The sequence below is a fragment of the Carcharodon carcharias genome, chromosome 17 (genome assembly GCF_017639515.1).
Source record: "Carcharodon carcharias isolate sCarCar2 chromosome 17, sCarCar2.pri, whole genome shotgun sequence".
NCBI classification, from domain to species: domain Eukaryota; kingdom Metazoa; phylum Chordata; class Chondrichthyes; order Lamniformes; family Lamnidae; genus Carcharodon; species Carcharodon carcharias.
The window spans coordinates 79,586,523-79,611,591 of NC_054483.1; the positions used below are offsets into that span (position 1 = coordinate 79,586,523).

A 25,069-nucleotide genomic window follows, 5' to 3' on the forward strand; every position below is an offset into this window, starting at 1 on the left:
TCGAGTACAAACACGTTTCCATCTGTTTCAGATGAAGTTACATTGTTTCATAGTTTGCCATTGTGAGATTTGAACTCTTGATCTTAGGGTTACAAACCCAGTACCATAACCACTTGGCTATTTAGGCCAAGCCCAGATCCGTTGTGTAACTGTTTCGAGTACAAACCCGTTTCCATCTGTTCCTATTCAGATGAAGTTACATTGTTTCATAGTTTGCCATTGTGAGATTTGAACTCTTGATAATTTTTTTTTGAGTAAACCTGTTTCCATCTGTTTCAGGTGAAGTTACATTGTTTCATAGTTTGCCATTGTGAGATTTGAACTCTTGATAATCTTTTTTTTGGGTAAACCTGTTTCCATCTGTTTCAGATGAAGTTACATTGTTTCATAGTATGCCATTGTGAGATTTGAACTCTTGATAATCTTTTAAATGAAAACCAAATCAACAAAATTGGGATAAATCAGGCACAGCCCCTAATTCAGGTCAGCTGTAAAACCAAGAACAAAGTTTTAAAGGAAACTTACAAACTTTAAATCAAAATGTGATTAAAGGGGTCAACAAAACACCCCAGTCCCCGCGGTGCCCACCGAGCACGGAATTGAACTCTTGATCTTGGGGTTACAAACCCAGTACCATAACCACTTGGCTATTTAAGCCAAGCATTAATGACTTTTCTGACAGGGTTGAAGATTGTCAGCATCAACCAATCAGCTCTCATGCAAGAGGGCAGTGAACTCTTGATAGTTTTGCCATTGTGAGATTTGAACTCTTGATACTCTTTTGAATAAACCTGTTTCCATCTGTTTCAGATGAAGTTACATTGTTTCATAGTTTGCCATTGTGAGATTTGAACTCTTGATGAAATCTATCAATGTATCAGTCATTACATTGTTTCATAGTTTGCCATTGTGAGATTTGAACTCTTGATCTTGGGGTTACAAACCCAATACCATAACCACTTGGCTACTTAGGCCAAGCCCAGATCCGTTGTGTAACTCTTTCGAGTATAAGCCCATTTCCATCTGTTTCAGATGAAGTTACATTGTTTCATAGTTTGCCATTGTGAGAATTGAACTCTTGATCTTGGGGTTACAAACCCAGTACCATAACCACTTGGCTATTTAGGCCAAGCCAAGGTCATCACAGACAGGGTGTAACAGTCCTCAGGATGCCTCCACCTCCGCTGTGGATGTCTGACAGGGTTTGGAGAGTTAAGAAGATGTAACTCTTTCAAGTACAAACCCGTTTCCATCTGTTTCAGATGAAGTTACATTGTTTCATAGTTTGCCATTGTGAGATTTGAACTCTTGATCTTGGGGTTACAAACCCAGTACCATAACCACTTGGCTATTTAGGCCAAGCCACACGTTTCCATCTGTTTTTTCAGATGAATTTACATTGTTTCATAGTTTGTCATTGTGAGATATGAACTCTTGATCTTGGGGTTACAAACCCAGTACCATAACCACTTGGCTATTTAGACCAAGCCTTATTGTAACTCTTTCGAGTACAAACACGCTTCCATCTGTTTTAGATGAAGTTACATTGTTTCATAGTTTGCCATTGTGAGATTTGAACTCTTGATACTCTTTTGAGTAAACCTGTTTCCATCTGTTTCAGATGAAGTTACATTGTTTCCCATTGTGAGATTTGAACTCTTGATCTTGGGGTTACAAACCCAGTACCATAACCACTTGGCTACTTAGGCCAAGCCCAGATCCGTTGTGTAACCTGTGTCTTCCCACTAAAGTAGCAAACTGGCACTTAACAAGCTGACAACGAGCTCAGTGACCAGCCTAATTAGATATTGATCTGAATCGGGTCCTGCTTTCCCCCCTCCTGAGATAAATTGCTGACTATCAGAATGGTGTCAGGAAACTGGCATGACAGCCCACCCACCCCCATCCCTGACCCCACATCGAGGCTCCATATTTAGTATTCCAGTGAGGCCAAAACCAAATTGCATAACTATGAAAGTTGTAGTGTGAATGAACTCTAAAGTGAAACAGAAGATACAAAGAGGCCCAAATCAGAGGACTGGAGGGGTCGAAATTCATCTCGGACAGTGGTGCAAAACAGTAATGTCAGATCAGCTGCCCATTGTGCCCGCCTGATATTCAGTCCCGTTGCAGTCAATGGAATTAAAGTTCAAGCGCTGTAAATAATGGGCAACCATCCAATGCCATCTGTTTTGTGGCACTGCCTGAGTCAACTTTCAACACAGAGCCATTTCTGCAGGTGGTCTGGCTACAATTGAATAGGCAAGAGTAGAATCTAGCAAGGGTGGGCCCATAGACCTGGACAGCAGAAGAGAGTCACTGTGGGGGAATGGTGTGCTCAACCTTGTTAAAAATAACTAGTGTTCTGCAGCTCTCAATATTCCATTTCAATTCCTCTGTAAAAGAAATACAATGCTGGTCTCTTGAGCACCACCCACCGCCCCCCCACCCCACCCCCAATTTTAATTGCTCCATGATTGTTGGCTGTGCTTTCAGCTCACAAAGCCTTAAACTCTGAAATTCCACAATTAAACATCTCTGCCTTGCTACATCTTTCTGCTGACACTTCTTAAAACCTACCCATTTGATTAAGCTTTTGGTCATTTGCTCTATTATCTCCTTATGTAGCTTGGTGTCAAATTTTAATGTCCCTGTGAAGTGCATTGGGATGTTTGACAGCGTTACTGCTGCTATATAAATACAAGTTATTATTTTTGTTATTTCAGAGCTCTGAAGAAGGGTCTTGCAGACTCAAAATTTTAACTCTGTTTCTCTCTCCACAAATGCTGTCAGACCTGCTGAGTTTTTCCAGCATTTTCTGTTTTTGTTGTTATTTTTGTTACTGTTGATTGCAAACAGTCCTTTCATTTCATTACTTTGTCATATGGTGCATTCAAAGAAATGTGAAAATAATTAAAATAGCCTCAAATGTTTATATATATAAATACACAGAATCTGAATTTTCTGCAGTTTTATAAATTAGTTATGTTATGGAAAAGAAAGCTCATATTTGTAAAAGTTACATATTAGAGCCTCACTGCGTGACCTGCATTCTACAAATTTTATTTAGTTCAACAAAAACATTGGGGCTCTTAAGCGTATGGCAGACACCTAATGCAAAATTAGGCACTCCTTTCCAAGCTGCTACACCAAAGGGGCTTGTAGCCATAATGTAAATGGTGCATTAGACTCATTTGGCCTTCAGGTTCTACTTATATGACCTGCTGCCCCATAATGTACTGGGGCACTAGAGCAGCCAGGTAGCCCACTTCGGACAGCTCCAAACAGGCAGCACCCATTTCGAATGGTTGCTGAACTGGACACCATCATTAAAAACCAAATTTAAATCCACTGGTCTTGGTAGCAACCCAGCCCTTGACATCAATTCAGCACCTGCCCAGTGCCCTTGATGCCTCTCCGTGCCCCTCACTTATTCCCTCACTCAATGCCTGGTGTTCTCCGTCACAATGAGAAAGCATCTCAAATACAATGGGCAGCCAGAAGTTCTTCACTGGCTACTTGCACAGCCAGGGCTGAATTTTGTTGGCGCAAAGCCAGACGGGAAAGCTTGGGGCACCCATGCCTTGACCATTTGGAGGATTTCCAGCTGCATTTTTTAGTTCTTAGGCAATTAACCTTTTAAAAGACAAGAACCCGCTCCAGAGCTGCTGGCCGATCAAAAGGCTGGAAGCTCTTCATTCTCAGCAATGCCACAGGATGCGGTGGTCACTGCAGGGACTGCAGCTTTCAAAAATATATAATGACCTCCCTGCAAAATAAGTGGGTTCTGCCAATCAGACAGGCCCTCGTGAGGGATGAAAGGAGTGGTTTGTGAGGGCAGGGGATGTTTCTCCAGCTTGGTCCTTGCTGCCAGGAGGCCCTCCATGGGTCCCAGAGCGCCCCAATCAGGAGACTCCATCCACAGCCCATAGGGAAGCTGCCAGGTTTTACTGAGCAGACTCCCCATGTGGGAAGGGGTCCATCAGCATCTGGTAAAATGCCAGCGGTGACAGGGCGGGCCCTTAATTGGCCACTTAAGGGCCTCAATTGGCCTCTAGATACCTTGTCCACTACTCATTAAATTCCATGATAAGGCAATGAGCACTTCGCACTCCCCCTTCCTCCTTCAGTACATCCCCCTTCCCACCCTTCCCCATTCCCCCCGCTCCACCTTCACCCCTTACCCTATCTTTAGAGGACTGTTAAAATTCAGCCCCCAGTGAATAAGAGATTCTGCCAAAGCGACAGTGGATTATGCAAATATGCAGATCCCAAAGGTTGGCCCGTGTGTGTACAGTGTTACCACCAATAGCATGGAACTTGGATTGGACTATTGACCTCACTGCCATAACTCTTTGATCTGTTTGAGTGCGACATCTATGAAATAAGTCTTTCAAAATATTTCACTATAGCTTTTCTCTTTTTTTGTAGCCTCACCCTAACTTTTCTGCTTTCTAGCAATTACTTTCCCATTTACAACTCCTATTTTACTCTCACAAGGGCAGCAAACGAACAAACATGAACAGTGCTGACAATGATTTAGTTTTATCCATGCTCTGCATTTATTGTCCATTCCTAGTGCCCTGAAAAGGCAGTGGTGGGGCTGCATAGCAGTTTGCAAACATAGCAGTTTGATACAATTGATAAAAACAAAAAAACTGCGGATGCTGGAAATCCAAAACAAAAACAGAATTACCTGGAAAAACTCAGCAGGTCTGGCAGCATCGGCGGAGAAGAAAAGAGTTGACGTTTCGAGTCCTCATGTTCTGTCGAAGGGTCATGAGGACTCGAAACGTCAACTCTTTTCTTCTCCACCGATGCTGCCAGACCTGCTGAGTTTTTCCAGGTAATTCTGTTTTAGTTTGATACAATTGTCGGTCTTGCTAGATCATTCCTGAGAGCTGTAACGATTCAAACATGTTGGTATGAGGCTGGATTGACATTAGACCAGACATGGTAAAGACAGCAGATTTCCTTTCTTAAAAAACATCAGTGGCCCAGTTGAGTTCTTATGTCAATTTGATAGCTTCGTGGTCACTCTTTTTTTTACTAAAACAAGTTTTTTAAAAAAAAAAATTCCTGATCTAAGATATAATTCATTTAGTTTCCAAACTGTGATGGTGGGATTCAAACTAACATTAATTCAGAATTCTGAATTGCTGGTCATGTTACATAACCGGGGCACTACCATAACAAAATTCACAGGGCAATACTTACTTTGAAAATATCATAAGGATTGTACAATTTTTTAAAAGTTATTTGAACGTAGTTGCGTAAAATATGAGTTGCACAGGATGTGTACTTCATAAAGAGTCGCATTTTAGGGCACTTCAGTGTTAAACAGTTCAGCTATCAGGATGACATCTAGTTGCAAAGAAAAAGCATATAAATGTTTCCAGATTTTTGATTGTAGAACTATCACAGAAAATAGAGATGACGCCAGAGCCCCTGCTACATTTGAAATGTATTCCTCCTCATTGATCTGTAACTGTCACACATTATATGGAACTAAAATGCCGCTAGTGGAAATAACACATGGATCTCCATTGCCTAATATCAATGCACAGCATCTATCAATAGGAAAGGCCAGGCTGCTGTTCTCTACAGAGAAGCCCGTTAACATTCTTTAAATCTAAGGCCAGAGTTTGAATACATGGAACATGCAGAGAGTTATGTATAAAAGTGCCCTCTGCTGAGTTATCTATTAAAGTTAGCCAAGCAATGGTGGTTAACTATAGGGGTATTGAAGAAAATGAGCCCAAGGTCGTTTACCTTTGGCGGGAGCACGGGATCAGCAGGCCTGGGGGCAGTCGGGAAACAGGCCCCCCACCACAATTGGCACCGACCCCGATTTCACGCTGCCTGGCCAATTAATGGCCAGCCAGCAGAAAAGCTCAGCGCTGCTGAGGTGGGGGCGGGTGATGATGTTTCTACGCACACAGGTGAACAATGCAAGAAAGCTCCCTGAAGGCAGATAGCCGCCTCAGGGAGCTGCGGGCCTGAAAATGCTCAAAGGTTTAAAAAGCTGCTAAAAAATGTCCGTGCAACACAATAAAGCACCTGAAAGTACAGCTGATGAAAATGCTGTTCACGGATATTTATTCTTACTTCATTTCATAATGGAAATTTCATCCCGCCCTTTCGTGAGGTCTGATGAAAATGTAAAGGCCACGTGGCCGATTCACCTGTTCTCCAACTGTAAGGTTGGATGGGCCATGAAAAATCAGAGACAATTGCGCCATTAATAGGCTTAATTGCCCTCTTAATTGTCAGTGGGCGCACTTCCGACATTTGCATGCGCCCGAGAGAAATATTGCGCGAGGGCACCATCACGTAGGTACACTTGCCCGGTGCTATCTCGCGCGATCGGGTTGGGTGCATGCCCACCCATGGGATATAAAATTCTGCCCAAAGACTGACATACATTAGCTCATTATCAATATTACTGAATCAATGCAAGAGCAAGTGAAAACCGGCATGTTATAATGCTTTATTTTAAAGGCAAGAACACCTAGAGCTCAGATGACTGCAAATTAACAAATTAGCACAAAGTGACAAAGTAACACAGAATGAACAAGTTACATATATTCTAGCAGGTTAAATATAAAAATATTATGGATATTCAGCTTACAGTTTCCACCATAAACCCGAGTGTACACCAACAATATAAAAATATTATGCAACTGTGCTGAAATAAGAAAGGTACTATCTTCAAAGGTCATATTTAGAACCTTAGCCATGACTATATAAATGTTTAAATTGTGCTTTGATTACTTGCCACATGAGAATGTAACATTGGATGTAAACAATATTTAAAACACTCGAAAGTGATGTGATACAATATTGCTAATTGATTTTTAAAAGTGCCATTTCATTGAAGGGAAATAATACCATTTTGGACATAGAAATAGAATGAAAACACCAGTATGCTTAGCTGCTCGCAATCTCCTCAAATGCCCACATTTCTAATTGTGGAACATAAATCTAAAATCAGAGGTACTAACAAAATAATTAGACATACTCAGATTTTATCCATTCGACACTGATTTTGAGTATCTTTAAATAGAATTTCTTGTATCCGTTTATCTCATTAGTTAAGTTTGTGTTCCTCTCCTGATTGGTTATTTTTGACATTTGCTAATCAACGAGAATACGACACTAAAGCTCTCGCTAATTTGAATTTTTGCCTGAAACACATTCAACCACAAATTCTAACTTATCACATCCCACCATTTTTTTCCAGGTGCAGCTACCATTACAGTTCTTCACATCCAATTATAAAAAGGGGAACTCTGTGGTTCCAACTTGTGTACAATGGAAAATTCATCTTTGTCCCTAAAACCAATAACATGTATCCATTGGAATCCTGGTTTTATTCATTTTATTATGCTACTGCCCAAGGAGTAGGAAGAAAAAAAGTAGAGACTGGTGGGACAAGAACAGGGTGCTGGATGTTGCTATTGGAAAGAAGAGCATATTAAGAACTAGAGAAAGAGAGCGAGAGTTCTCTGTCTTGTGGTACTGGGATTGTTGAGTCTAACTATATAAAAGAGGTATACCAGAGAGATAGAAAGGTCCAGAGAGTTAGAAGGAGGAACACCCAGTTAAAGAAGGGTAGAAATGAAGACTTTTGGGGGAGGAAAAACAGAGGGAGAGAGAGAAAGAAGTGACGTTTATGAGGGCACATATGCTTCTACTGAAAGTGCGAGTGACTATTGCTGTCAGAATTTAGCGGACCACATTTTAAAACAGTCAATCCTCCAACACAAAATGAACAAAAGATCCAGAAACATATATGGGATGATCTTCCAACTTCCACTCCAGCTTTTTTTTCATTTATTCATTCATGGGATGTGGGTGTCACTGGTTAGGCCAGCATTTATTGCCCATCCCTAATTTCCCTTGTTCAAAGGCATTTAAGAGTCAACCACATTGCTATGGATCTGGACTCACATGTAGGCCAGACCAGGTAAGGACAACAAGTTTCCTTCCCTAAAGGACACTAGTGAACCAGATGTTTATTTTTACAACAATTGGCAATTATTTCTGGTTGTCATCATTAGAGTTTTTAATTCCAGCTTTTTCTTGAATTCATATTTCACCATCTGCCATGGTGGGATTCAAACCTGGGTCCCCAGAGCTTTACCCTGGGTCCATGGAATACTAGTCGAGTGATAATGCCAATATGCCACCACCTCCCCATTCTTCTGCCCCAAATGGGCATAAAATCGGTAGGGTGATTGCACTACCCATCTAAATGCAGCATCAGGAGACAAAATTATTTTCATTTTGGGCCTGCTTAATTTTTGAACCCAATTGCTTCACTATTGTTCTTCAGGGAACTGCCACACGTACCTAGTCTTTCTGGGACTAATTGTGATTCCTGTCCCAATCAACATGGTTGAATCTTATTGCCATCAAGCAAACAAGGGATGGGTAATAAATGGAGCACCGCAGACATGTGTAACTCTTTGCCTCAATTGTTCAAGTTGGTCAATAAGGTTTTAAAGTTTCATCTTAAATGTAAAATAATGCTTCCTTTTTTTCAATTTATTACTTATATCCTTTAGAGAAGTAGCATGGGAATGAGGGATCAAAAGAGATTTCTAATTTGTTTTCCTATAGTGTAACAGCAATTGTTTACCCAGCAGTTGGAAAAGGGACTCCAATATATTTAAATGTGTTTAGGTTGGCCATCCTTTCGATTGAAGTAAGTAACAAAAGTGAATGTGCAGTAACATTCAATGGTCGAAATTTCAGTTTGGGCAGAGGCAGGTGTATAATGGGCATCCAATCCACAATGGACAGTTTTCCACTTGCAGCCAGCCTGAAAATTATCCCTGTATGTTATCCCTATATTTATGCTTTCCTTTAATTGTTTCAAATTCATCAAATTTATTGCTTTACTTACTGATGACAGTTTCACTTTTGAAATCAAAAGGTAATTTGTTTTGATTCAGTCTAATTAGAATCTGGAATTTGGTATCTGGATGGAACCTCTGAAATCAGCAATTGTTTAACGAATCAAAATGATATAGTTTGTGCCCATAACCAATAATAGAATATTGTGAGTCCATGTAAGTTGATATGCATTCCTCATTTTCAGTAAGCCGCTTGTTAGAACTTTCCCTCGTTGGCTTTTTACATTTTACTACAGTTCAAATTAATTTTGCATTAGAATGACTGAAATAGCAATCAAACTGAAAGCCACATGTGTAACTCTTTGCAAAAGTGATGCCTCAATTGTTCAAGTTGGTCAATAAGGTTTTAAAGTTTCATCTTAAATGTAAAATAATGCTTCCGTTTTTTTCAATTTATTACTTATATCCTTTAGAGAAGTAGCATGGGAATGAGAGATCAAAAGAGATTTCTTATTTGTTTTCCTATAGTGTAACAGCACTTGTGAAGAATGTGTAACAAAGATCAGAAATTGCCTTGATAAACAACATATCTGCTGCACGACCAGTGAAAAACAGCATTGGGGCAGGTCCAAAAGGCAACTACCAGACAAAAACTAAAGTTATATCTCACCATTTCAATACGTGTACCAAAAACTTGGCTATTTTGATATTATTACCAAAGTATCCACCTAGATGAAGAATATTAACTCCAATACAATAACCCTTTGCATTGCAACTATTAAGGGTTTTAAGTGATTTCAGCTTCGATAAGTCAGATCCCAAACTGGCTCCAGAATAAAATAGGGTGAAACGCTTTGAAGTAATCTCACACTGCTCAGAGTATCTGCTGGACTCCATGCAGACACACTGTGGTTGCAGCAAATCTCAATTTAAATGTTTAGAGTGTGGAGATTCTCCACTCCTTGCAAAAATGTTTAAATATTTAACTATTGAAGAGAGCTTTTCGCAAACTTGCATCCAGGCATGCCTGGAACTGTCTTTTGGACAAGACTGGCAGGAGTTCGACAACGTACATGTAGTTCTACCTGTCTAAACATGTGCTGCAGTTACTGGTTTTAAACCAACAGCTGCAATATAAATGTACCCTTGGTTGTTGCTTCAGGTCACATAGAATAACTTCCTATCTGAACACATTGTTATAGAATTATCTATTTATGATATAAGACTTGTGAATATAGTACTGCTGATAGTTTTGTGAGTCCTGTGTCTGTTCTAATAAAACTGAATGCCAACAACACTTTGCAAACCAGAATCCACTGTGTTAATTTGTCTGTAACCTACTTCGTTGCTGAACACCCTTGAGTCACTGTGAGTAAGTAAACTGCTGTTCTAAGAGATTGGGCACTTGGCAAATACAGGCTGCAACATTTCTGGTGCAACATTTTCTTGTAGACTCTCCCTAACCATCCTCATGTAAATGAGGAAAAAAGCGTCTTTCAGGCTGTACTCTTCTGCGACCGATAATTATTTAGTAAAGTTGCCAAACTTAACTTGAGCAGACCAATAGCAATAGGGAGGTACAGTGCAAATCTCAAATAGATTTAAAAACATCTGAAGGAAGTTTCTTTTGCAAGTTACTAGGATAAATGATTAGAGAAATCTGGTAGATATTGTCTAATTGGACTTCCAGAAAGCCTTTGATAAAATATCTCACACTAAATTACTTCACATGATGGAATCTTGTGGTATTGGTAGAAATTGGGAACACTGGATCAGGAATTTGCTTCAATCCCACAGCCAAAAAGTGCTAGTTAACAGATGTTAACAGCTTGGAGGCATATTATTAACGGTGATCCGCAGGGAGTGGTCCTGGACCTGTTTCTCTTCACAGTCTTTATTCCTGACCTGGACAGCAGTGCTGGGAGCATGGTAAGTAAGTTTGAAATCAAGAAAGTTTGACACCAACATCTGTGCAAGGGTTAAGAAGTTAGAGGAATCCCATCAGATCCAGAAGATTTTGATATGCCAGGGGAGTGGGTCGCACATTGACAAATGACATGAAATTTAGCTAAATATAATACTTCATTGGTTATAAAGTCTTTGGGATGTCCAGTGGTCATGAAAGGGACTATATAAATGCAAGTCTTTCTTTTCCCGCGCATGTTTTTGGCTAACACAGAATTCACCTATAATTTAGGAGAACAATAGTGAAAGAAGATAAGAGAGAAACAGTCTTAATGCTATTGTGCAAAGATTACTGAAGGTTCATGACCAATGTTGAGAAGCTAAAGCTAAAGCTATCAATGCATTGGGTTATGTTACAAGAACCATTCAGTATAAAGCAAAGGATACCACCATGACACAGCACAGATCGCTGGTCAGACAACATCTAGAGCACTGTGCCCAGTTTTGATCCCCCCACATGGTGGGTGAAATAGTCACCTTGGAAAAGATCCAGAGGAGAATTACAAGAATAATATCTAGCTCAAAGAACCTCAGGTGCTTAGATAGACTCAAGAACCTTGACCTAATTACTCTGCAGCGTAGATTCCAGTTTAACAGATTGAGAAGGACATGGGGACGTGAGTTTAAATTAAATACGGATAAGAATAGACTGATATTAGGCAGTTCTTCTTCTCCAAGAGAAATGTGAGCTTCCAGAATACATAGCCAGTTAGTGTGATGGATACTGACTCTCTTCTTGCCTTCAGAAGGGAACTGGACTAGTTCTTGACTGTGGCAGATTTTTGCATCAAGTTGAAGCACCTTTTATATATATATCACTTAGTCCATGTGATCTCTGAAACTGGTTTTGATTGTCTGTGAGGGTCAGAGAGGTGTTTTACAGAGTATTTTCCCCTTATTGGCCCTGTGTTTTTTGTCAGTCGCAGAGGTTTAGCTGGCTGTGGGGTGGATGCAATGGCAGTCAGGGGAGAGTGGCAGGGAGTGCTGTGAAGTGTTTAACCATGGTGGTCCAGCCATCATGGTTTGAGGCAAGCTTGATGGGCCAGCTGGTCTTATCCTGCCTGTCAATTTATTATGTTTGGATTCCATTTTTTACAGTACAACTCATAACGCTGCAGTAAACTAAATACTCCCAATAGTTTGAGAAGATTTTAGGGTATTTTTCAAGATACATAAATCATATCTATGTAGTGTCGATTAGTGAAGGCCAGTGTTTCCAAAAAATACTGGTAAAATGTTCTCCTGTATGTATGCAGCAGTGTGGCAAGTTTTCTAACTACATCATGCAGGAAAGTGCTGAATAGTGTAAAAGTTGCATATGTTATATATTAAAATAATGAACTGAGTATTGTGCCCACAAATAACATGACTGCATCTTGTTATTTTAAATGAATTGGAAAAGGTTTTTTGTTATTTGATATAAAATATCTTGACCGTGATCATTTCGAAATGTCCTTTTTCTCGACAAGGATTTCCTATAACTGGCGACGTCTGTGTCGAACCCGCCTGAAGCGCTTAAGGGACAGATTGATCGGCTGCTTCCCAAACTGCTCCATTATCTCTTTGATTCTTGACAGATTCGTTCTGGCCAGAACAAAATGACACTGCGTTGCTCCCATGTCGTATCCCACCTCACAGTGTCGGGTTGCACTCGAGTAACCTTCAGCCTTGGCAGTAACTTTGTATTCGCCAGGATTTAAGAGCCGCCAGTAGTCTCCATCAATTGCTGCAATAAAAGATGCACCCATAGGATTAAAAGGCTGTGCTCATTTGGTATATCACCAGCTTTAACTGTCATTCTGCACTCCATTTTATGATCAGACTTCAACTGGGAGACAGCAGCAATTTGATTAACAACCCAATGATTTTTTTGGGCTGCTCTCCAAAATCTGTTATAGTATTGAAAGTTTGTTTTTTTTTTATATTGTGTATTTTTTTCAATGATTGAAGTGGCTAGCAACATACACTTGTTCTTCTCAATTTTCCCAGTCTGTTACTCTTACATTGGTCAATACAAGCTGAGACATCATTCTTGTTGAAATCCTCCTGGCTTATTAATGATAGAAGTGACTATGGGCAGGATTTTCCCCCTGTCAGGGGCGAAGTTGAACGGCGCCCCCAATTGGGGGCATGGTAACATTTTACGTGGGTGGGCCAATTGAAGCCCACCCAGGGTGACCTCCGCACGGAAGTGCTATGCGCTCCCTGTGCAGGCGGAGGGGGGGGGGATCCCTAATCCCAAGAGTGCGCTCTTTCACGCTTGCGCACGAAAGAGCGCACTCATCTCCCTGAGGCTAAGTGTTGCCTCAGGGAGATTGGCTCTACTGTCAAAAGTATTAAAAATAGAGAAAAAAAAATTCTCTGACATGTCCCCTCATGTGACACTGTCACAAGACTTGGGACATGTCCATAGTTTTTTTAAAAACTTTAATTAAATTTTTAAAAGCCTACATGAAACCTCATCCCGCCCGTGGATGAGGTTTCATGCTTTTTCTACTTCCCGCCAGGGCTCCTGGCCTGCCCGCCAACGAAAAGGTTGGACGGGCAGGTCTATTATTAGTTTGATTACTCTGTCAATGGCCTCAATTGGCCATTGCTGCGTCCCCGCCTACCTGAAAATTTAAATGGAGCGCGGGACTCCCGACGTCACCGTGCGTCGGCGAGCGGGCCCCGCCCCCTGATGGGAAAATCCTGCCCTATATTCTGCTTCAGTTTTTATGAGAAGAATGCTTCCTTTGTCAACCCACCACCTCTAGGCCTCTTTATTTTTATGGATCTCCAATAGTTAATATACCCAGTCAATTTTCTATACATTCTTTGGCTTGATAATATAAAACAATGCATGTTAGTTAGATTTCATATAAATATATACATACACACATAAATACATAGATAGATAGGTTTTACTTCTAAACTTTTTTCTGATTTTCTCCATTTTTCTTTTTTCTTGCCTTATATTTCAGATATTCCTGTGATTTATTTAACTTCTCTGGCTGCTTTTACTTCCTGAGATCATTTTATTTTCCTCCATTTTCCAAATCAGTCAGTCATGTCCCCAAAAGATCAATGCCATTGAAAAAATACTTGGGCGGAATTTAAGTTTTTCCCTTCTTGGGGAGAGGAGCAGAATAGAGATGGTCTGCTGTTAAGACATAGTGGCTCCACATCCCGTTCTGTTCCCAGTGATTCCTGATTTTAATACTGTGGGTTTGTATGGAATCCCAGTGGACTCAAGTGGGAGCCTTGTGCATAAATGCAAATTGGGGTCCTATGACATCAACAGCTTCCCAATGATGTTTCAAATTTGCAAGGAGAAATAGTAGGGGAAGTTACTGTGGCTTCCCTGCCAAGAAAATGTAGGATAACTGTTAAGGGTGAAGAAGACCCCACCCCACACCCCCATCACCCGGTTAGAGAAGTAATTTCTATTACGTGGCCAGGAGGAGCAGAAGCGCTGCTCCATGATCCATACACAAAGTCATGGTCGACCAACTCCTGGAATCTCTCCCCCACCTGCTGAAATACTCTGCACCAGTTACCTGCACGCCAGTGGGCAGCCATAAATCATATGATCTTCACCTTCTGGTATGTGGTCTGCATGCATATCTCAACAGTCCTAGGCAGGAAGCAGACCAGGGCATTTAAATGAAGCCTGGGAGTTAAAGTACCCCAAACTTGTAATTTAGATCAGTGAGTGTGTTTCACACTTGCCTCATCTTTATCTGCCTGAAACTTGGTTAAGTTTAACTCCCTTGTTTCAGCCTTCCCTGAATATCTCAGTGAGCAAGTCAGTGGATCAGATAACTCCTTCAACCCTGGTTTCAGCAAAGGAAACTAAATTCATGTATTTGGTTCAATGATTATCTTCGATTTTTCATTTCTTTCTTTTAAGAGTTTGTTGTCAAAATCACTCACTTGATTAGTTCTTTGTCACTTCTTATTTTCCCAAATGGCTTTTCTTATCTAGTGTAATTTTTTTGGTCCCGGCCTTGTAGCAAGCACCAGCTCAAATGCAAACACTTTATGACTCCCTAAGCAAATAATCTCTTAAAGCAAGGAGTCATTGACCTCAGGTTAATTCAGTGCTGTCACTGGAAGGATCCTGTGCAGTAACTTGTCTCAGGCAACAGCACCTCACTTGTCTGACAGAGTGCTGTTGGTGGCAATGGAGCAGGTGGGGCATGAAGGCAGTTGGTTCAGGGCTAGATATTGGTTCAGAGCCAGAGGCAGTTCAGTAACCTGGACAATAAGCTGGGTGAGCATAAGCTTGTCCCATCTCTGTTTCTCTGCATTAAACCAGTTTGCAGCATTGGCATGTCTCCGACAGTACTCAAACACTTCCCTCCTCCATGCCACCTGCTTCTCCACCAATCAGAAGGGGACACTGTAGTGATTCTCTTTGTTCCAACATTATACACATCTTTGCTGCTGCCCTCATGACAGGGATACACTGAAATCTTCTGTTACCTACAAACAACTGTGGAGCACTTCTCACTGACTGCTTTCTCATTTCATATGGCTTCCCCACTATTTACTCGCAACTTTATTGCTCAGCATGCACACTATATGACGCTGATGCTCACATTGGCACAAATCTTTTCAACAGCCATGCACTAACTCTTGCCCTCTCTTGCAAGAGGATAAGTTGGCTCATAACAACCAGTAGAGAATGAGAAAGCCCAGCACCCATCCCAGCCCTCATTTTGGAGGAAGGATAGACATCATCAGGGCAGGTAGGGTGAGGGACATTGCTGATGTTAAGGCTAGAAGCAACACTCTATAGGGTATCAGCCTATTACTTGCATTCTTTCTCTTTCAAACAAACATACATTCAAGCAGTATGAAAACCTTGTGGTGCATCCTTTGCCAAATTTCTGCCAATACTTCAGCTCTCTGTGCCATTCTGACCATTGTCCCTTTTCCCTTTCTTTTCTATGTCCTTCTGAAGATCTTGGAGGAGGTTAATCCTGCTGAAGAATCATGGACAATCCATCTCTTCAAGCAGCAATACAGAAATCGGCACCACAGGAGGAATGGATAGAAAGTTAGAGGCATCTGCACTGAGTGAAATGCACGGAGCAGATGAACTGGAACAAGGCCTAATGGAAAAGACAGCCCAGCAGACAGTTCACTGGAGGACAACCTCAGATCATATTCTACTGCAGAGGATAGAATCGCCAACTCTTGGATCCCAACCCTCAATTAGAAGCTGCTTTTAGCACATATGCAATTGTGTGAAGAATTGGAAAATCTGCCAGCAGTGTTGTTTGATGTTTGGAGATATGGAGAGTCACTTCCAATTTGGGCTGCATTTTGGTGCTGGCATCAACACTCTTCAGTTTTCCACAGAGCATGCGATCACCTCTGTGGACATTGATGCTGGACCAGACACCAGAGGAGTCTGTCACCAGCTCTTGCAGCATTGATTGAAGCTGAAACTGATGGCATTCAGGCCCCGGGTTCCATTATCTCTATTACATTGAAAAGGTTGGGGAACAGCATGGATGGGAACTTCAATCACATTGCTAATGACCTGCCCTGCTCCAGTTCATTGAGAGTCTCAGTGACACAATGTGAGTGTTACTTGTTGCTTTCTCTCAACCAGTGCTAACCAAATGCCAGAAAGTTAGCTGGATCAGACTGCCTTGGTGATAGTTGACATTAATCCCATCTGTTTGCTCTAAACCTCTACTTTGCTTCTTGTAAAATGTTTAAATTGCAATTTATGTTTCCTGTTTTTTTTTGACTTCCTGATTTGCAGCCTACATGTGTCAGTGAGGATTCTTCAATCTGATTGTTGAAGATCCCCTGCACACACCACCACAGACCCCTAGCAGAAGGCACCACACTGGATCAGATGTGGGATTAGTGGAAATCTCCACTAACAAACCCATTAGAAGGCTTTGGAAACTGTACACAAAGTGAACGGCAAAAGCCATTTCTTTGCCACTGAGAGGAAAATCACCTTGATTCCCTGAAATACACTCCTTGTGAGGGAAAATCTGAAGAGGGAGTGCAGGGTTGTGAACAGATCCTTCCCACTGATTCCACTACTTTTGCAAATGAAATCCTAAGTTTGTTAAAATGATGAAATACAATTTTGCAGGAAAACTAGCCTGGGTACAAATCCTGCATACTAGGAAATGCTAAGCATAGACAAAAGGATGACGTTTGGTATCGTAGGTGTAGTAGGTGCTTTCAATAAACTTGACTCTTTATCAAAGTACTTAAAATTGAACAACTTCTACATTTCTAGCATATGTCTGTCCAGCTGGACAACACCTTGGAAAAGGATTGCAAAGGATGTGTGCCAGCCATGGCTCAGTCAGTAGCCCTTTTGCCTGCTGAGTTCAAAAAGTTGTAGCTTCAAGCCCCAATCCAGGATTTGAGCACAAAAATCTTGACTGACGCACCCAGTGCTGAGAGAACACTGCATTGTTGGAAGTCCTGCTTTTTGAATGAGACATTAAACCAAGGCCCTGTCTGCTCTCCCAGATTGATATACAAGATTTCATGGCACTATTTTAAAAAGCAGCTAGCTATCCCTGCCGTCCTGGCCAATATTTATCCCTCAAACTAACATCACAGAAATAAATTATCTGGTCATTGTCACATTGCTGTTTGTGGGAGTTTGCTGTATGCAAATTGACAGCCACATTTCCTACATTACAACAGTAACTGCACTTCCAAAGTATTTCATTGACTAAAATGTTTTGGAATATTCTGAGGTCATAAAAGGTGCTATATAAATGGGAGTCTTTTTTTAAATTAATCTGATTGAGTTGATCATCTTTATTTACAACTAATGGTCATATCCCACAACTAAGTTTCCATTATGATACTGAGATATCTGCTGTTATCCCACCACAAAGAGACACTCTTAAGATTTCTTGCACATTGTATAGGATTTAATTCTCATCTACATTATCATTTGTACATTTTGGTCTAATTTTATTGAGAGAAAAATAATATTTTCTTACCTGTTGTAATATCATGATTTATGCCTTCAACAGATATGACAGCATTTGGAATGCCTCTTCCTTGTTTATCTTGCACTAAACCTTTGATACCCCTGTGGACCTGATTAGGAGAAAAAACAAAGACTGAAATACACAAATGTTAAAAGATAAGTTTTCTGTAATTGCAAATCTTGCAATTAATATAATTGTTAAGTGCTAAAAGATTAATTCATCCTGTAACAGATATCCTGGAATTCCTCAAATATATTTTGTGTTATGACAGAACTTTCAGCACTTTGTGATGGGCTAATGTGTCTTAACCACACAATTAACTGTACTGGGATTGAAACTAGCAGCAACACAGTCGAACAGTATGTATGTACAAAAGATACAAGAGTGCATTGTTCAATATGGATGCAGTTTACTGCCAAATGTTTAGACCAGGGTTAAGCCCAAACGAAGTAAAAGTGTGCTGTTTGTAATGCAGTCTTTCATTGCCATATCACATAGTTTGAGGCACAGATTTGGATATGAGTAGAGAGCATGGGAGCAGAATTTATATTCACATGAAATTTGACAGAATGCAGACAATTAACAGGAGGTGTCAGACTAGGGGGTCAAAAGATCTTTGTGGACGTAGGTAATGCTAAATAAAAGTATTTCCACTTATTGACAGCCTTATCCAAGACAGATGGGGGACTAAAATGTGACAGGCAAAAATGAAGCGAGAGGAAACCTAGTTATCAGCAAACGATGGAGCAATTCACAGTCAACCTCCTGTTTGATGGCTGCTGATGTGGAGGTGGTACTGCGCGTAGGACCTTGATAAAAACAAAAGAGATAAGGATTTGGAATATCTGTGGGGCTTCTCCCAATCTCTCACAGTGGCAAAGGAATCCTGGAGAAGGGGTGTAAGTAACCATTTCTGTGATATCTGTATAGGTTCCACTGAGCTTCTTCTGAAGTTAGAGTTGGAGATCAGGTAACTCTGAAAATTCCAAGATTTTCACCCTAAAGTGTATATTGAGTTTAGATGAGATAGTCAAAATTCAAGCCTCCAAAATATAAGTTACTCATCATAATGTAGCACAGCAAAGTCGGTACCCATGAATGTTAATACTCTTCTAGGAACAAAAAAAATCTAACAGGGGAACGTCAAAGCTAGCTTCTACCTAAAGTTTTATCACAGCATTGTAACATGGAGAGAAATAGATCAGTACCTCGTCTGCATGTAAAGGCAATGATTTGAATGCAGGGCATGAGCATGGAAGGTATGGTAACTACTATAATTTTATCATGATGAGAAAATGTCCTTAGGGTATTGAAAGGTATTACTCATCATTGTAATTTTGCTTTCACGAGTATTGCAGGCAGCTTGTTCGCATGAGGAAAATGTTTTGTGTTATTTTATGGTCATTCCCTTTGCTTATGCCATTATCACAAATCCACTTTCCTTTGAGAATTACCATTAGATTGTTTCAAAATGAAAATATATTAAATCTTCATATTTTCCCATTTATTCATGAGAATACTGAAAATGAAGGAATGCTTTTTAACAGAAACATCTTCTGTAATGCAATAGAAATCTGCATTTTTTGTGTTAAGTCATTGAAATGGTGTGTGTTTTGAAAGCAATTTTCATTACCTAAAGAATTAAGCAGTTTTAAGTGTCAGAAACAATGATAGAAAAATATATTTTACTCACAGAATATCTGTAAGATTTTTAACCGATCATTTGAATTTGGTATTTGTATTTACAAAGAGCGATAAATATACAAGTGGTAGGATGATATGTAGAAAGGAGTTTGTGGAAGTCTGATACCAAAACAACTGAAGCAAAATGGTCTGTAGCTTAATCATGTAAGTAAACGTAAGCCGATTAACTGAAATTTTTCACAAACTGCATTTAATCATAAAATTCAATGAAAACACATTTAAAATGGCATCTATCAAGTTGAAAATGTCTATTTTGCTTACTTTTAAATGGTGTTATTTCTACAAGTGTCCTTTTTAAATGTTTTCATGTGGAATAATTTGAAAACAATGGTTTCAATGGTCAGGACTTGGATCTTACCTGAAAATATTTAAGTCTTGAGGTTGGGGAGGGTGCTGCCAGAGCTGTGAGGGTGGGGTTTGGGGTGTGCCACAGTGGTGAAGGCAGGGGTGGGGGGAACAGGTGCTGCCAGAGCTGTGAGAGCAGGGGTTGGGGTGTGCCACAGCGCTGAAAGCAGGGGTGGGGGGAACAGGTGCTGCCAGAGCTGTGAGAGCAGGGGTTGGGGTGTGCCACAGCGGTGAAAGCAGGGGTGGGGGTAACAGGTGCTGCCCGAGCTGTGAGAGCAGGGGTTGGGGTGTGCCACAGCGCTGAAAGCAGGGGTGGGGGTAACAGGTCCTGCCAGAGCTGTGAGAGCAGGGGTTGGGGTGTGCCACAGCGCTGAAAGCAGGGGTGGGGGGTACAGGTGCTGCCAGAGCTGTGAGAGCAGGGGTTGGGGTGTGCCACAGCGCTGAAAGCAGGGGTGGGGGAAACAGATGCTGCCAGAGCTGTGAGAGCAAGGGTTGGGGTGTGCCACAGCGCTGAAAGCAGGGGTGGGGGGAACAGGTGCTGCCAGAGCTGTGAAAGTGGGGGTTTGGATGTGCCACAGCGGTGAAAGCAGGGGTGGGGGGAACAGGTGCTGCCAGAGCTGTGAGAGTGGGGTTTGGGGTGTGCCACAGTGGTAAAAACAGGGGTGGGGGGAACAGGTGCTGGCAGAGCTATGAAAGTGGGGGTTGGAGTGTGCCACAGTGGTGATAACAGGAGTGGGGGGAACAGGTGCTGCCAGAGCTGTGAGGGTGGGGTTTGGAGTGTGCCACAGTGGTGAAAACAGGAGTGGTGGGGTACAGGTGCTGCCAGAGCTGTGAGGGTGGGGTTTGGAGTGTGCCACAGTGGTGAAAACAGGAGTGGTGGGGTACAGGTGCTGCCAGAGCTGTGAGGGTGGGGTTTGGGGTGTGCCACAGTGGTGAAGGCAGGGGTGGGGGTAACAGGTGCTGCCCGAGCTGTGAGAGCAGGGGTTGGGTGTGCCACAGCGGTGAAAGCAGGGGTGGGGGGAACAGGTGCTGCCAGAGCTGTGAGGGTTGGGGTTGGGGTGTGCCACAGCGGTGAAAGCAGGGGTGGGGGGAACAGGTGCTGCCAGAGCTGTGAGAGGGTGAAAACAGGAGGAGGGTGGCTATTGTGCATGCGGGTGACTTAAAGGCCCAAATTACTTGAAAAACAGCATCCCGGGTGAATGCAAGCCAGGACACAGGACGGTGGGCTCAATTATGAGACAATCCCATGAAATAAGAGATTTTGGGTCACCCTGGCCATGATATTCAAAGGCTGCTTGGGAGAACCAGACATGGGTAGTCTCTGATGAAAGCCAGCACTTCTCAGAGGGGAGGTGCAGTCTGGCTACAGAAGGAGGGAAACACTGCTGAACAAAATTACTGGCTGCTAGGCCTCAAGATTGTGTGCCCTGGGTCTCAGATGCTGCTTTGGAAGGCCTAGTCTGAGCAGTGATCAGGAGGAGGGAGACTTTGATATCCTGGGGTAGAGAATATACCACATACAGGACGGAATTTTTTGCAGTGGGATTTTACGTTCCTGCCGAAGTCAATGGAGTCTAGCATGGCTCGCCATATTTTACAGCCCCGTCCCCGCCCTACAGGACTGTAAAATACCCGCCATAGACTGTTCCAAACTGGAATTTGCAAAGAAACTTGGGTGTGGGCTGCTCCAGCTTCTACCTGTGCATCAAAGTGGGCCACCAGCCACCATTTATAAAGCCCTGGGATTTTAAACGTGGATCTGCATCCATTACTAGTGATGTATTTAAGTCCTGATCTGCTGCAATAAGGTCGGCAAATTGGCGACATTGGAATTGGGGCTGTGGGTTGACTGTGAGAGATGATGGTTTGGAATACCTGCCCTGAAGAGCAGCAGGCTTATTCTACATTTTGCTCTTAGAATGTGTAACTTGTGGAATAACTCTCATTGATTCTATACCACTGACCTTTTGGAACTGTATATAAGGGTGTTGCCATTTATTAGAATAAAACAACAATCCGAACCGTAAAGTAACATAATTTGAGCAAAAGCCAGTTTTTTTTAATTCTTTCACGGGATGTGGGCGTTGCTGGCTAGGTAATAACTAAATTGGACAGGTCAATTCAGGTCACATTTTAGTAAGAATAATGTTGGAAACTCATGCTATTTGAACAATAAGTCCTCTGAGCACTGAAGCTCTTTTTGCTAAGCCTATCATCACCATTCTGGCATCAAAGAATAACTATCATCTCTGACTCAAAGCAACAATCGCACAGAAGAACCTATTGTAGCTTCCACTTAAGCTCCTTGCATCATCTTTTGATGCAAGAGCATGGAACAGAGGAACGAAGAGAGTTAATTATTTACAAAGAGAGAACTAATCTTATCATAGATGGGAGAAGTGTCAGATGGTATGTCAAATGCAGCTGGGTGATAGTGACTCATTCCTGAAATGAGGCAGTAATAGCACTAGCATGAGTATATTGCTGATAGACTGACGGCCATTGTTGCAACATCTTCTTCCATTCAGGAAATGTAATTATAGCCACCATAGTCATCATCTCCATAAGAGCTGCTATCATTTGCTATAATGGTTCTTGAAGCAGGCAACGACTGTAGACTACTTTTTTGTCCATATGTTTGTTGTGTGCCTAACAGGAGAAGGTATAACCTGCCTTACATACCTTACACATGAATAAGTCTTAGCAACTCGATAAATAAAATAATGAAAATTTGGCTTTAAATTTCAGAGAAACCACATATTGAAATATTCCAAATGTTGTTTTAGTTTGCATATCTTTTAGTTATAAAGATATTTGGCTGATGCATTAAATTTGCAAACCATTAATGAATTTTAAGTAACAGTGACTGCTTTTAATTTGGCATTATTAGAATGGTAACAGCCTTGAAATTTTAGTGATAGCGACCATAACATGGTACAATTTAAGCTTGTTATGGACAAAGAAATAGACAAGTTGCAAAAAAATGTTTCGGATTGGGGGAGAGTGAATTTTAGTAAAATAAGGCAGGATCTGGCCAAGGTAGGCTGGGAACAGCTAATTGTGGGGAAATCTGCAGAAGAGCAGTGGGGGGCATTCAAAAAGGAAATGGGGAGGGTACAGGCTCAACATGTTCCCTCCAGGGTGATAGAAAGGAGTACAAGCCCAGAGAACCATGGATGACCAGAGATATGCAGGATATGATGAGAAGGAAAAGAGAGGCTTTTAGCAGATACAAGGGGAGCAAATCAGTCGGGGCATTAGTGGGGTACAGAAAGTGCAAGGTGGAGCTTAAGAAAGCAATTAGCCTCACTGGCCACAGGGGAAGTGCCAGAGCACTGGAGAACAGCTAATGTGGTTCTGCTATTTAAGAAGGATTGTAGAGATAAGCCAGGGAACTACAGACCAGTAAGTCTCACATCAGTGGTAGAGAAACTATTGGAGAAAATTCTGAAGGAGAGAATCTATCTCCACTTGGAGAGGCAAGGTTTGATCAGGGATAGTCAGCATGGCTTTGTCAGAGGGAGGTCATGCCTAACAAATTTGATTGAATTTTTTGAGGAGGTGACCAGGTGTGTAGATGAGGGTAGTGTAGTTGATGTAGTTTATATGGATTTCAGCAAAGCCTTTGACATGGGAGACCTATAAAGTAGGCAAATGCACATGGGTTTCAGGGTAATTTGATAAGGTGGATTCAAAATTGGCTTAGTTGTAGGAGACAGAGGGTGAAGACAGAAGGACGCTTTAGTGACTGGAAGCCAGTGTCCAGTGGCATACCACAGAGATCTGTGCTGGGTCCCCTATTATTCATCATTTATATAAATGATATAGATGACTATGTGGGGGGTAGGATTAGTAACTTTGTGGATGACACAAAGATTGGACGGGTGCTTAACAGTGAGGTTGAGTGTCTTGGGCTACAGGAAAATATAGATGGGATGGTCAAATGGGCAGATATGTGGCAGATGGAACTTAACCCTTAAAACTGTGAGGTGATACACTTTGGAAGGAGTAATTTGACAAGGAAGTATTCAATGAACAGCATGACACTAGAAAGTTCTGAGGAACAAACGGACCTTGCGTGTCTGTCCATAGATCTCTGAAGGCAGAGGGGCATGTTAGTGGGGTAGTGGGCATATCAGACACTTGCCTTTATCAATAGAGGCACAGATTACAAAAGTAGGGAGGTCATGTTGGAGTTGTATAGAATCTTGGTGAGGCCATAACTGGAGTACTGTGTGCAGTTCTAGTCGCCACATTATAGGAAGGATGTGATTGCACTGGAGAGGAGATTCACCAGCATGTTGCCTGGGATGAAACATTTAAGTTATGAAGAGAGGTTGGATAGACTTGGGTTGTTTTCTTTGCAGCAGAGAAGACTGAGAGGCGACCTGATCGACGTGTACAAGATTATGAGGGGCATGGGCAGGGTGGATAGGGAGCAGCTGTTCCCCTTAGTTGAAGGGTCAGTCACAAAGGGACACAAGTTCAAGGTGAGGGGCAGGAGGTTTAGGAGGGATGTGAGGAAAAAATTTTTTACCCAGAGGGTGGTGACAGTCTGGAATGTACTGCCTGGAAGGGTGGTGGAGGTGGGTTGCTTCATAGCCTTTAAAAAGTACCTGGATGAGCACCTGGCACATCATAACATTCAAGGCTATGGGCCAAGTGCCGGTAAATGGAATTGGGTAGGTAGGTTCAGGTGTCTCTCACGTGGCGGTGCAGACTCAAAGGGCCGAAGGGCCTCTTCTACACTGTGTGATTCTGTGAAATGGGGTCATTAATCTTACCACTCCATTAAGCTCTACCAAGCATTTATCACCATTTTGAAAAGGGCTTACTACTAGATGCCCAAAGCTACAGCCTTTTTCAGACTCTTGGCTGCTTTTAAGATGCAATTTGAGATACCCATTGACACCTTAGTTGCAATTGGTAGAGTGCATGCCAAATATGTTCTGATCATCTGTGTGGCTAATAAACTTACACTTACTTGGCTTTGTATAGTTCTAAAGTTAATCTGTGGGGCTGGGAGATCCTGCCCTGGCACCTTCCCCACACCACACTCTGTAATTACGACATCGTCCCCGCACTCACCTTGCTACAAAGTATAGAAACTCGATATTGGCCAAATTTAATGCTGTGAACTGTTTCAAAAGGAATGTTTGGAAACCCGTACTTCAACATAAATCAAGCCAGAGCCTCAAAATGGTTGCCGTCTCTTTGACATCA

The 25,069-nt window shown here is 41.8% G+C and overlaps 1 protein-coding gene across 1 annotated transcript in view; it reads right to left on the reverse strand.

Moving 5' to 3' along the window:
- Positions 1-6,477: 6,477 nt before the first annotated feature.
- The window catches only part of LOC121289858 (inactive carboxypeptidase-like protein X2), a 226,852-nt gene continuing 208,260 nt past the window's right edge, over positions 6,478-25,069 (reverse strand). The window contains exons 13-14 of the mRNA XM_041209764.1: positions 17,807-17,906; positions 6,478-12,552 (exon numbers count right to left, since the gene is read on the reverse strand). Coding sequence (XP_041065698.1) covers positions 12,302-12,552; positions 17,807-17,906 — 351 coding nt within the window. The 3' untranslated portion in view covers positions 6,478-12,301. The remainder of the gene's footprint in view (positions 12,553-17,806; positions 17,907-25,069) is intronic.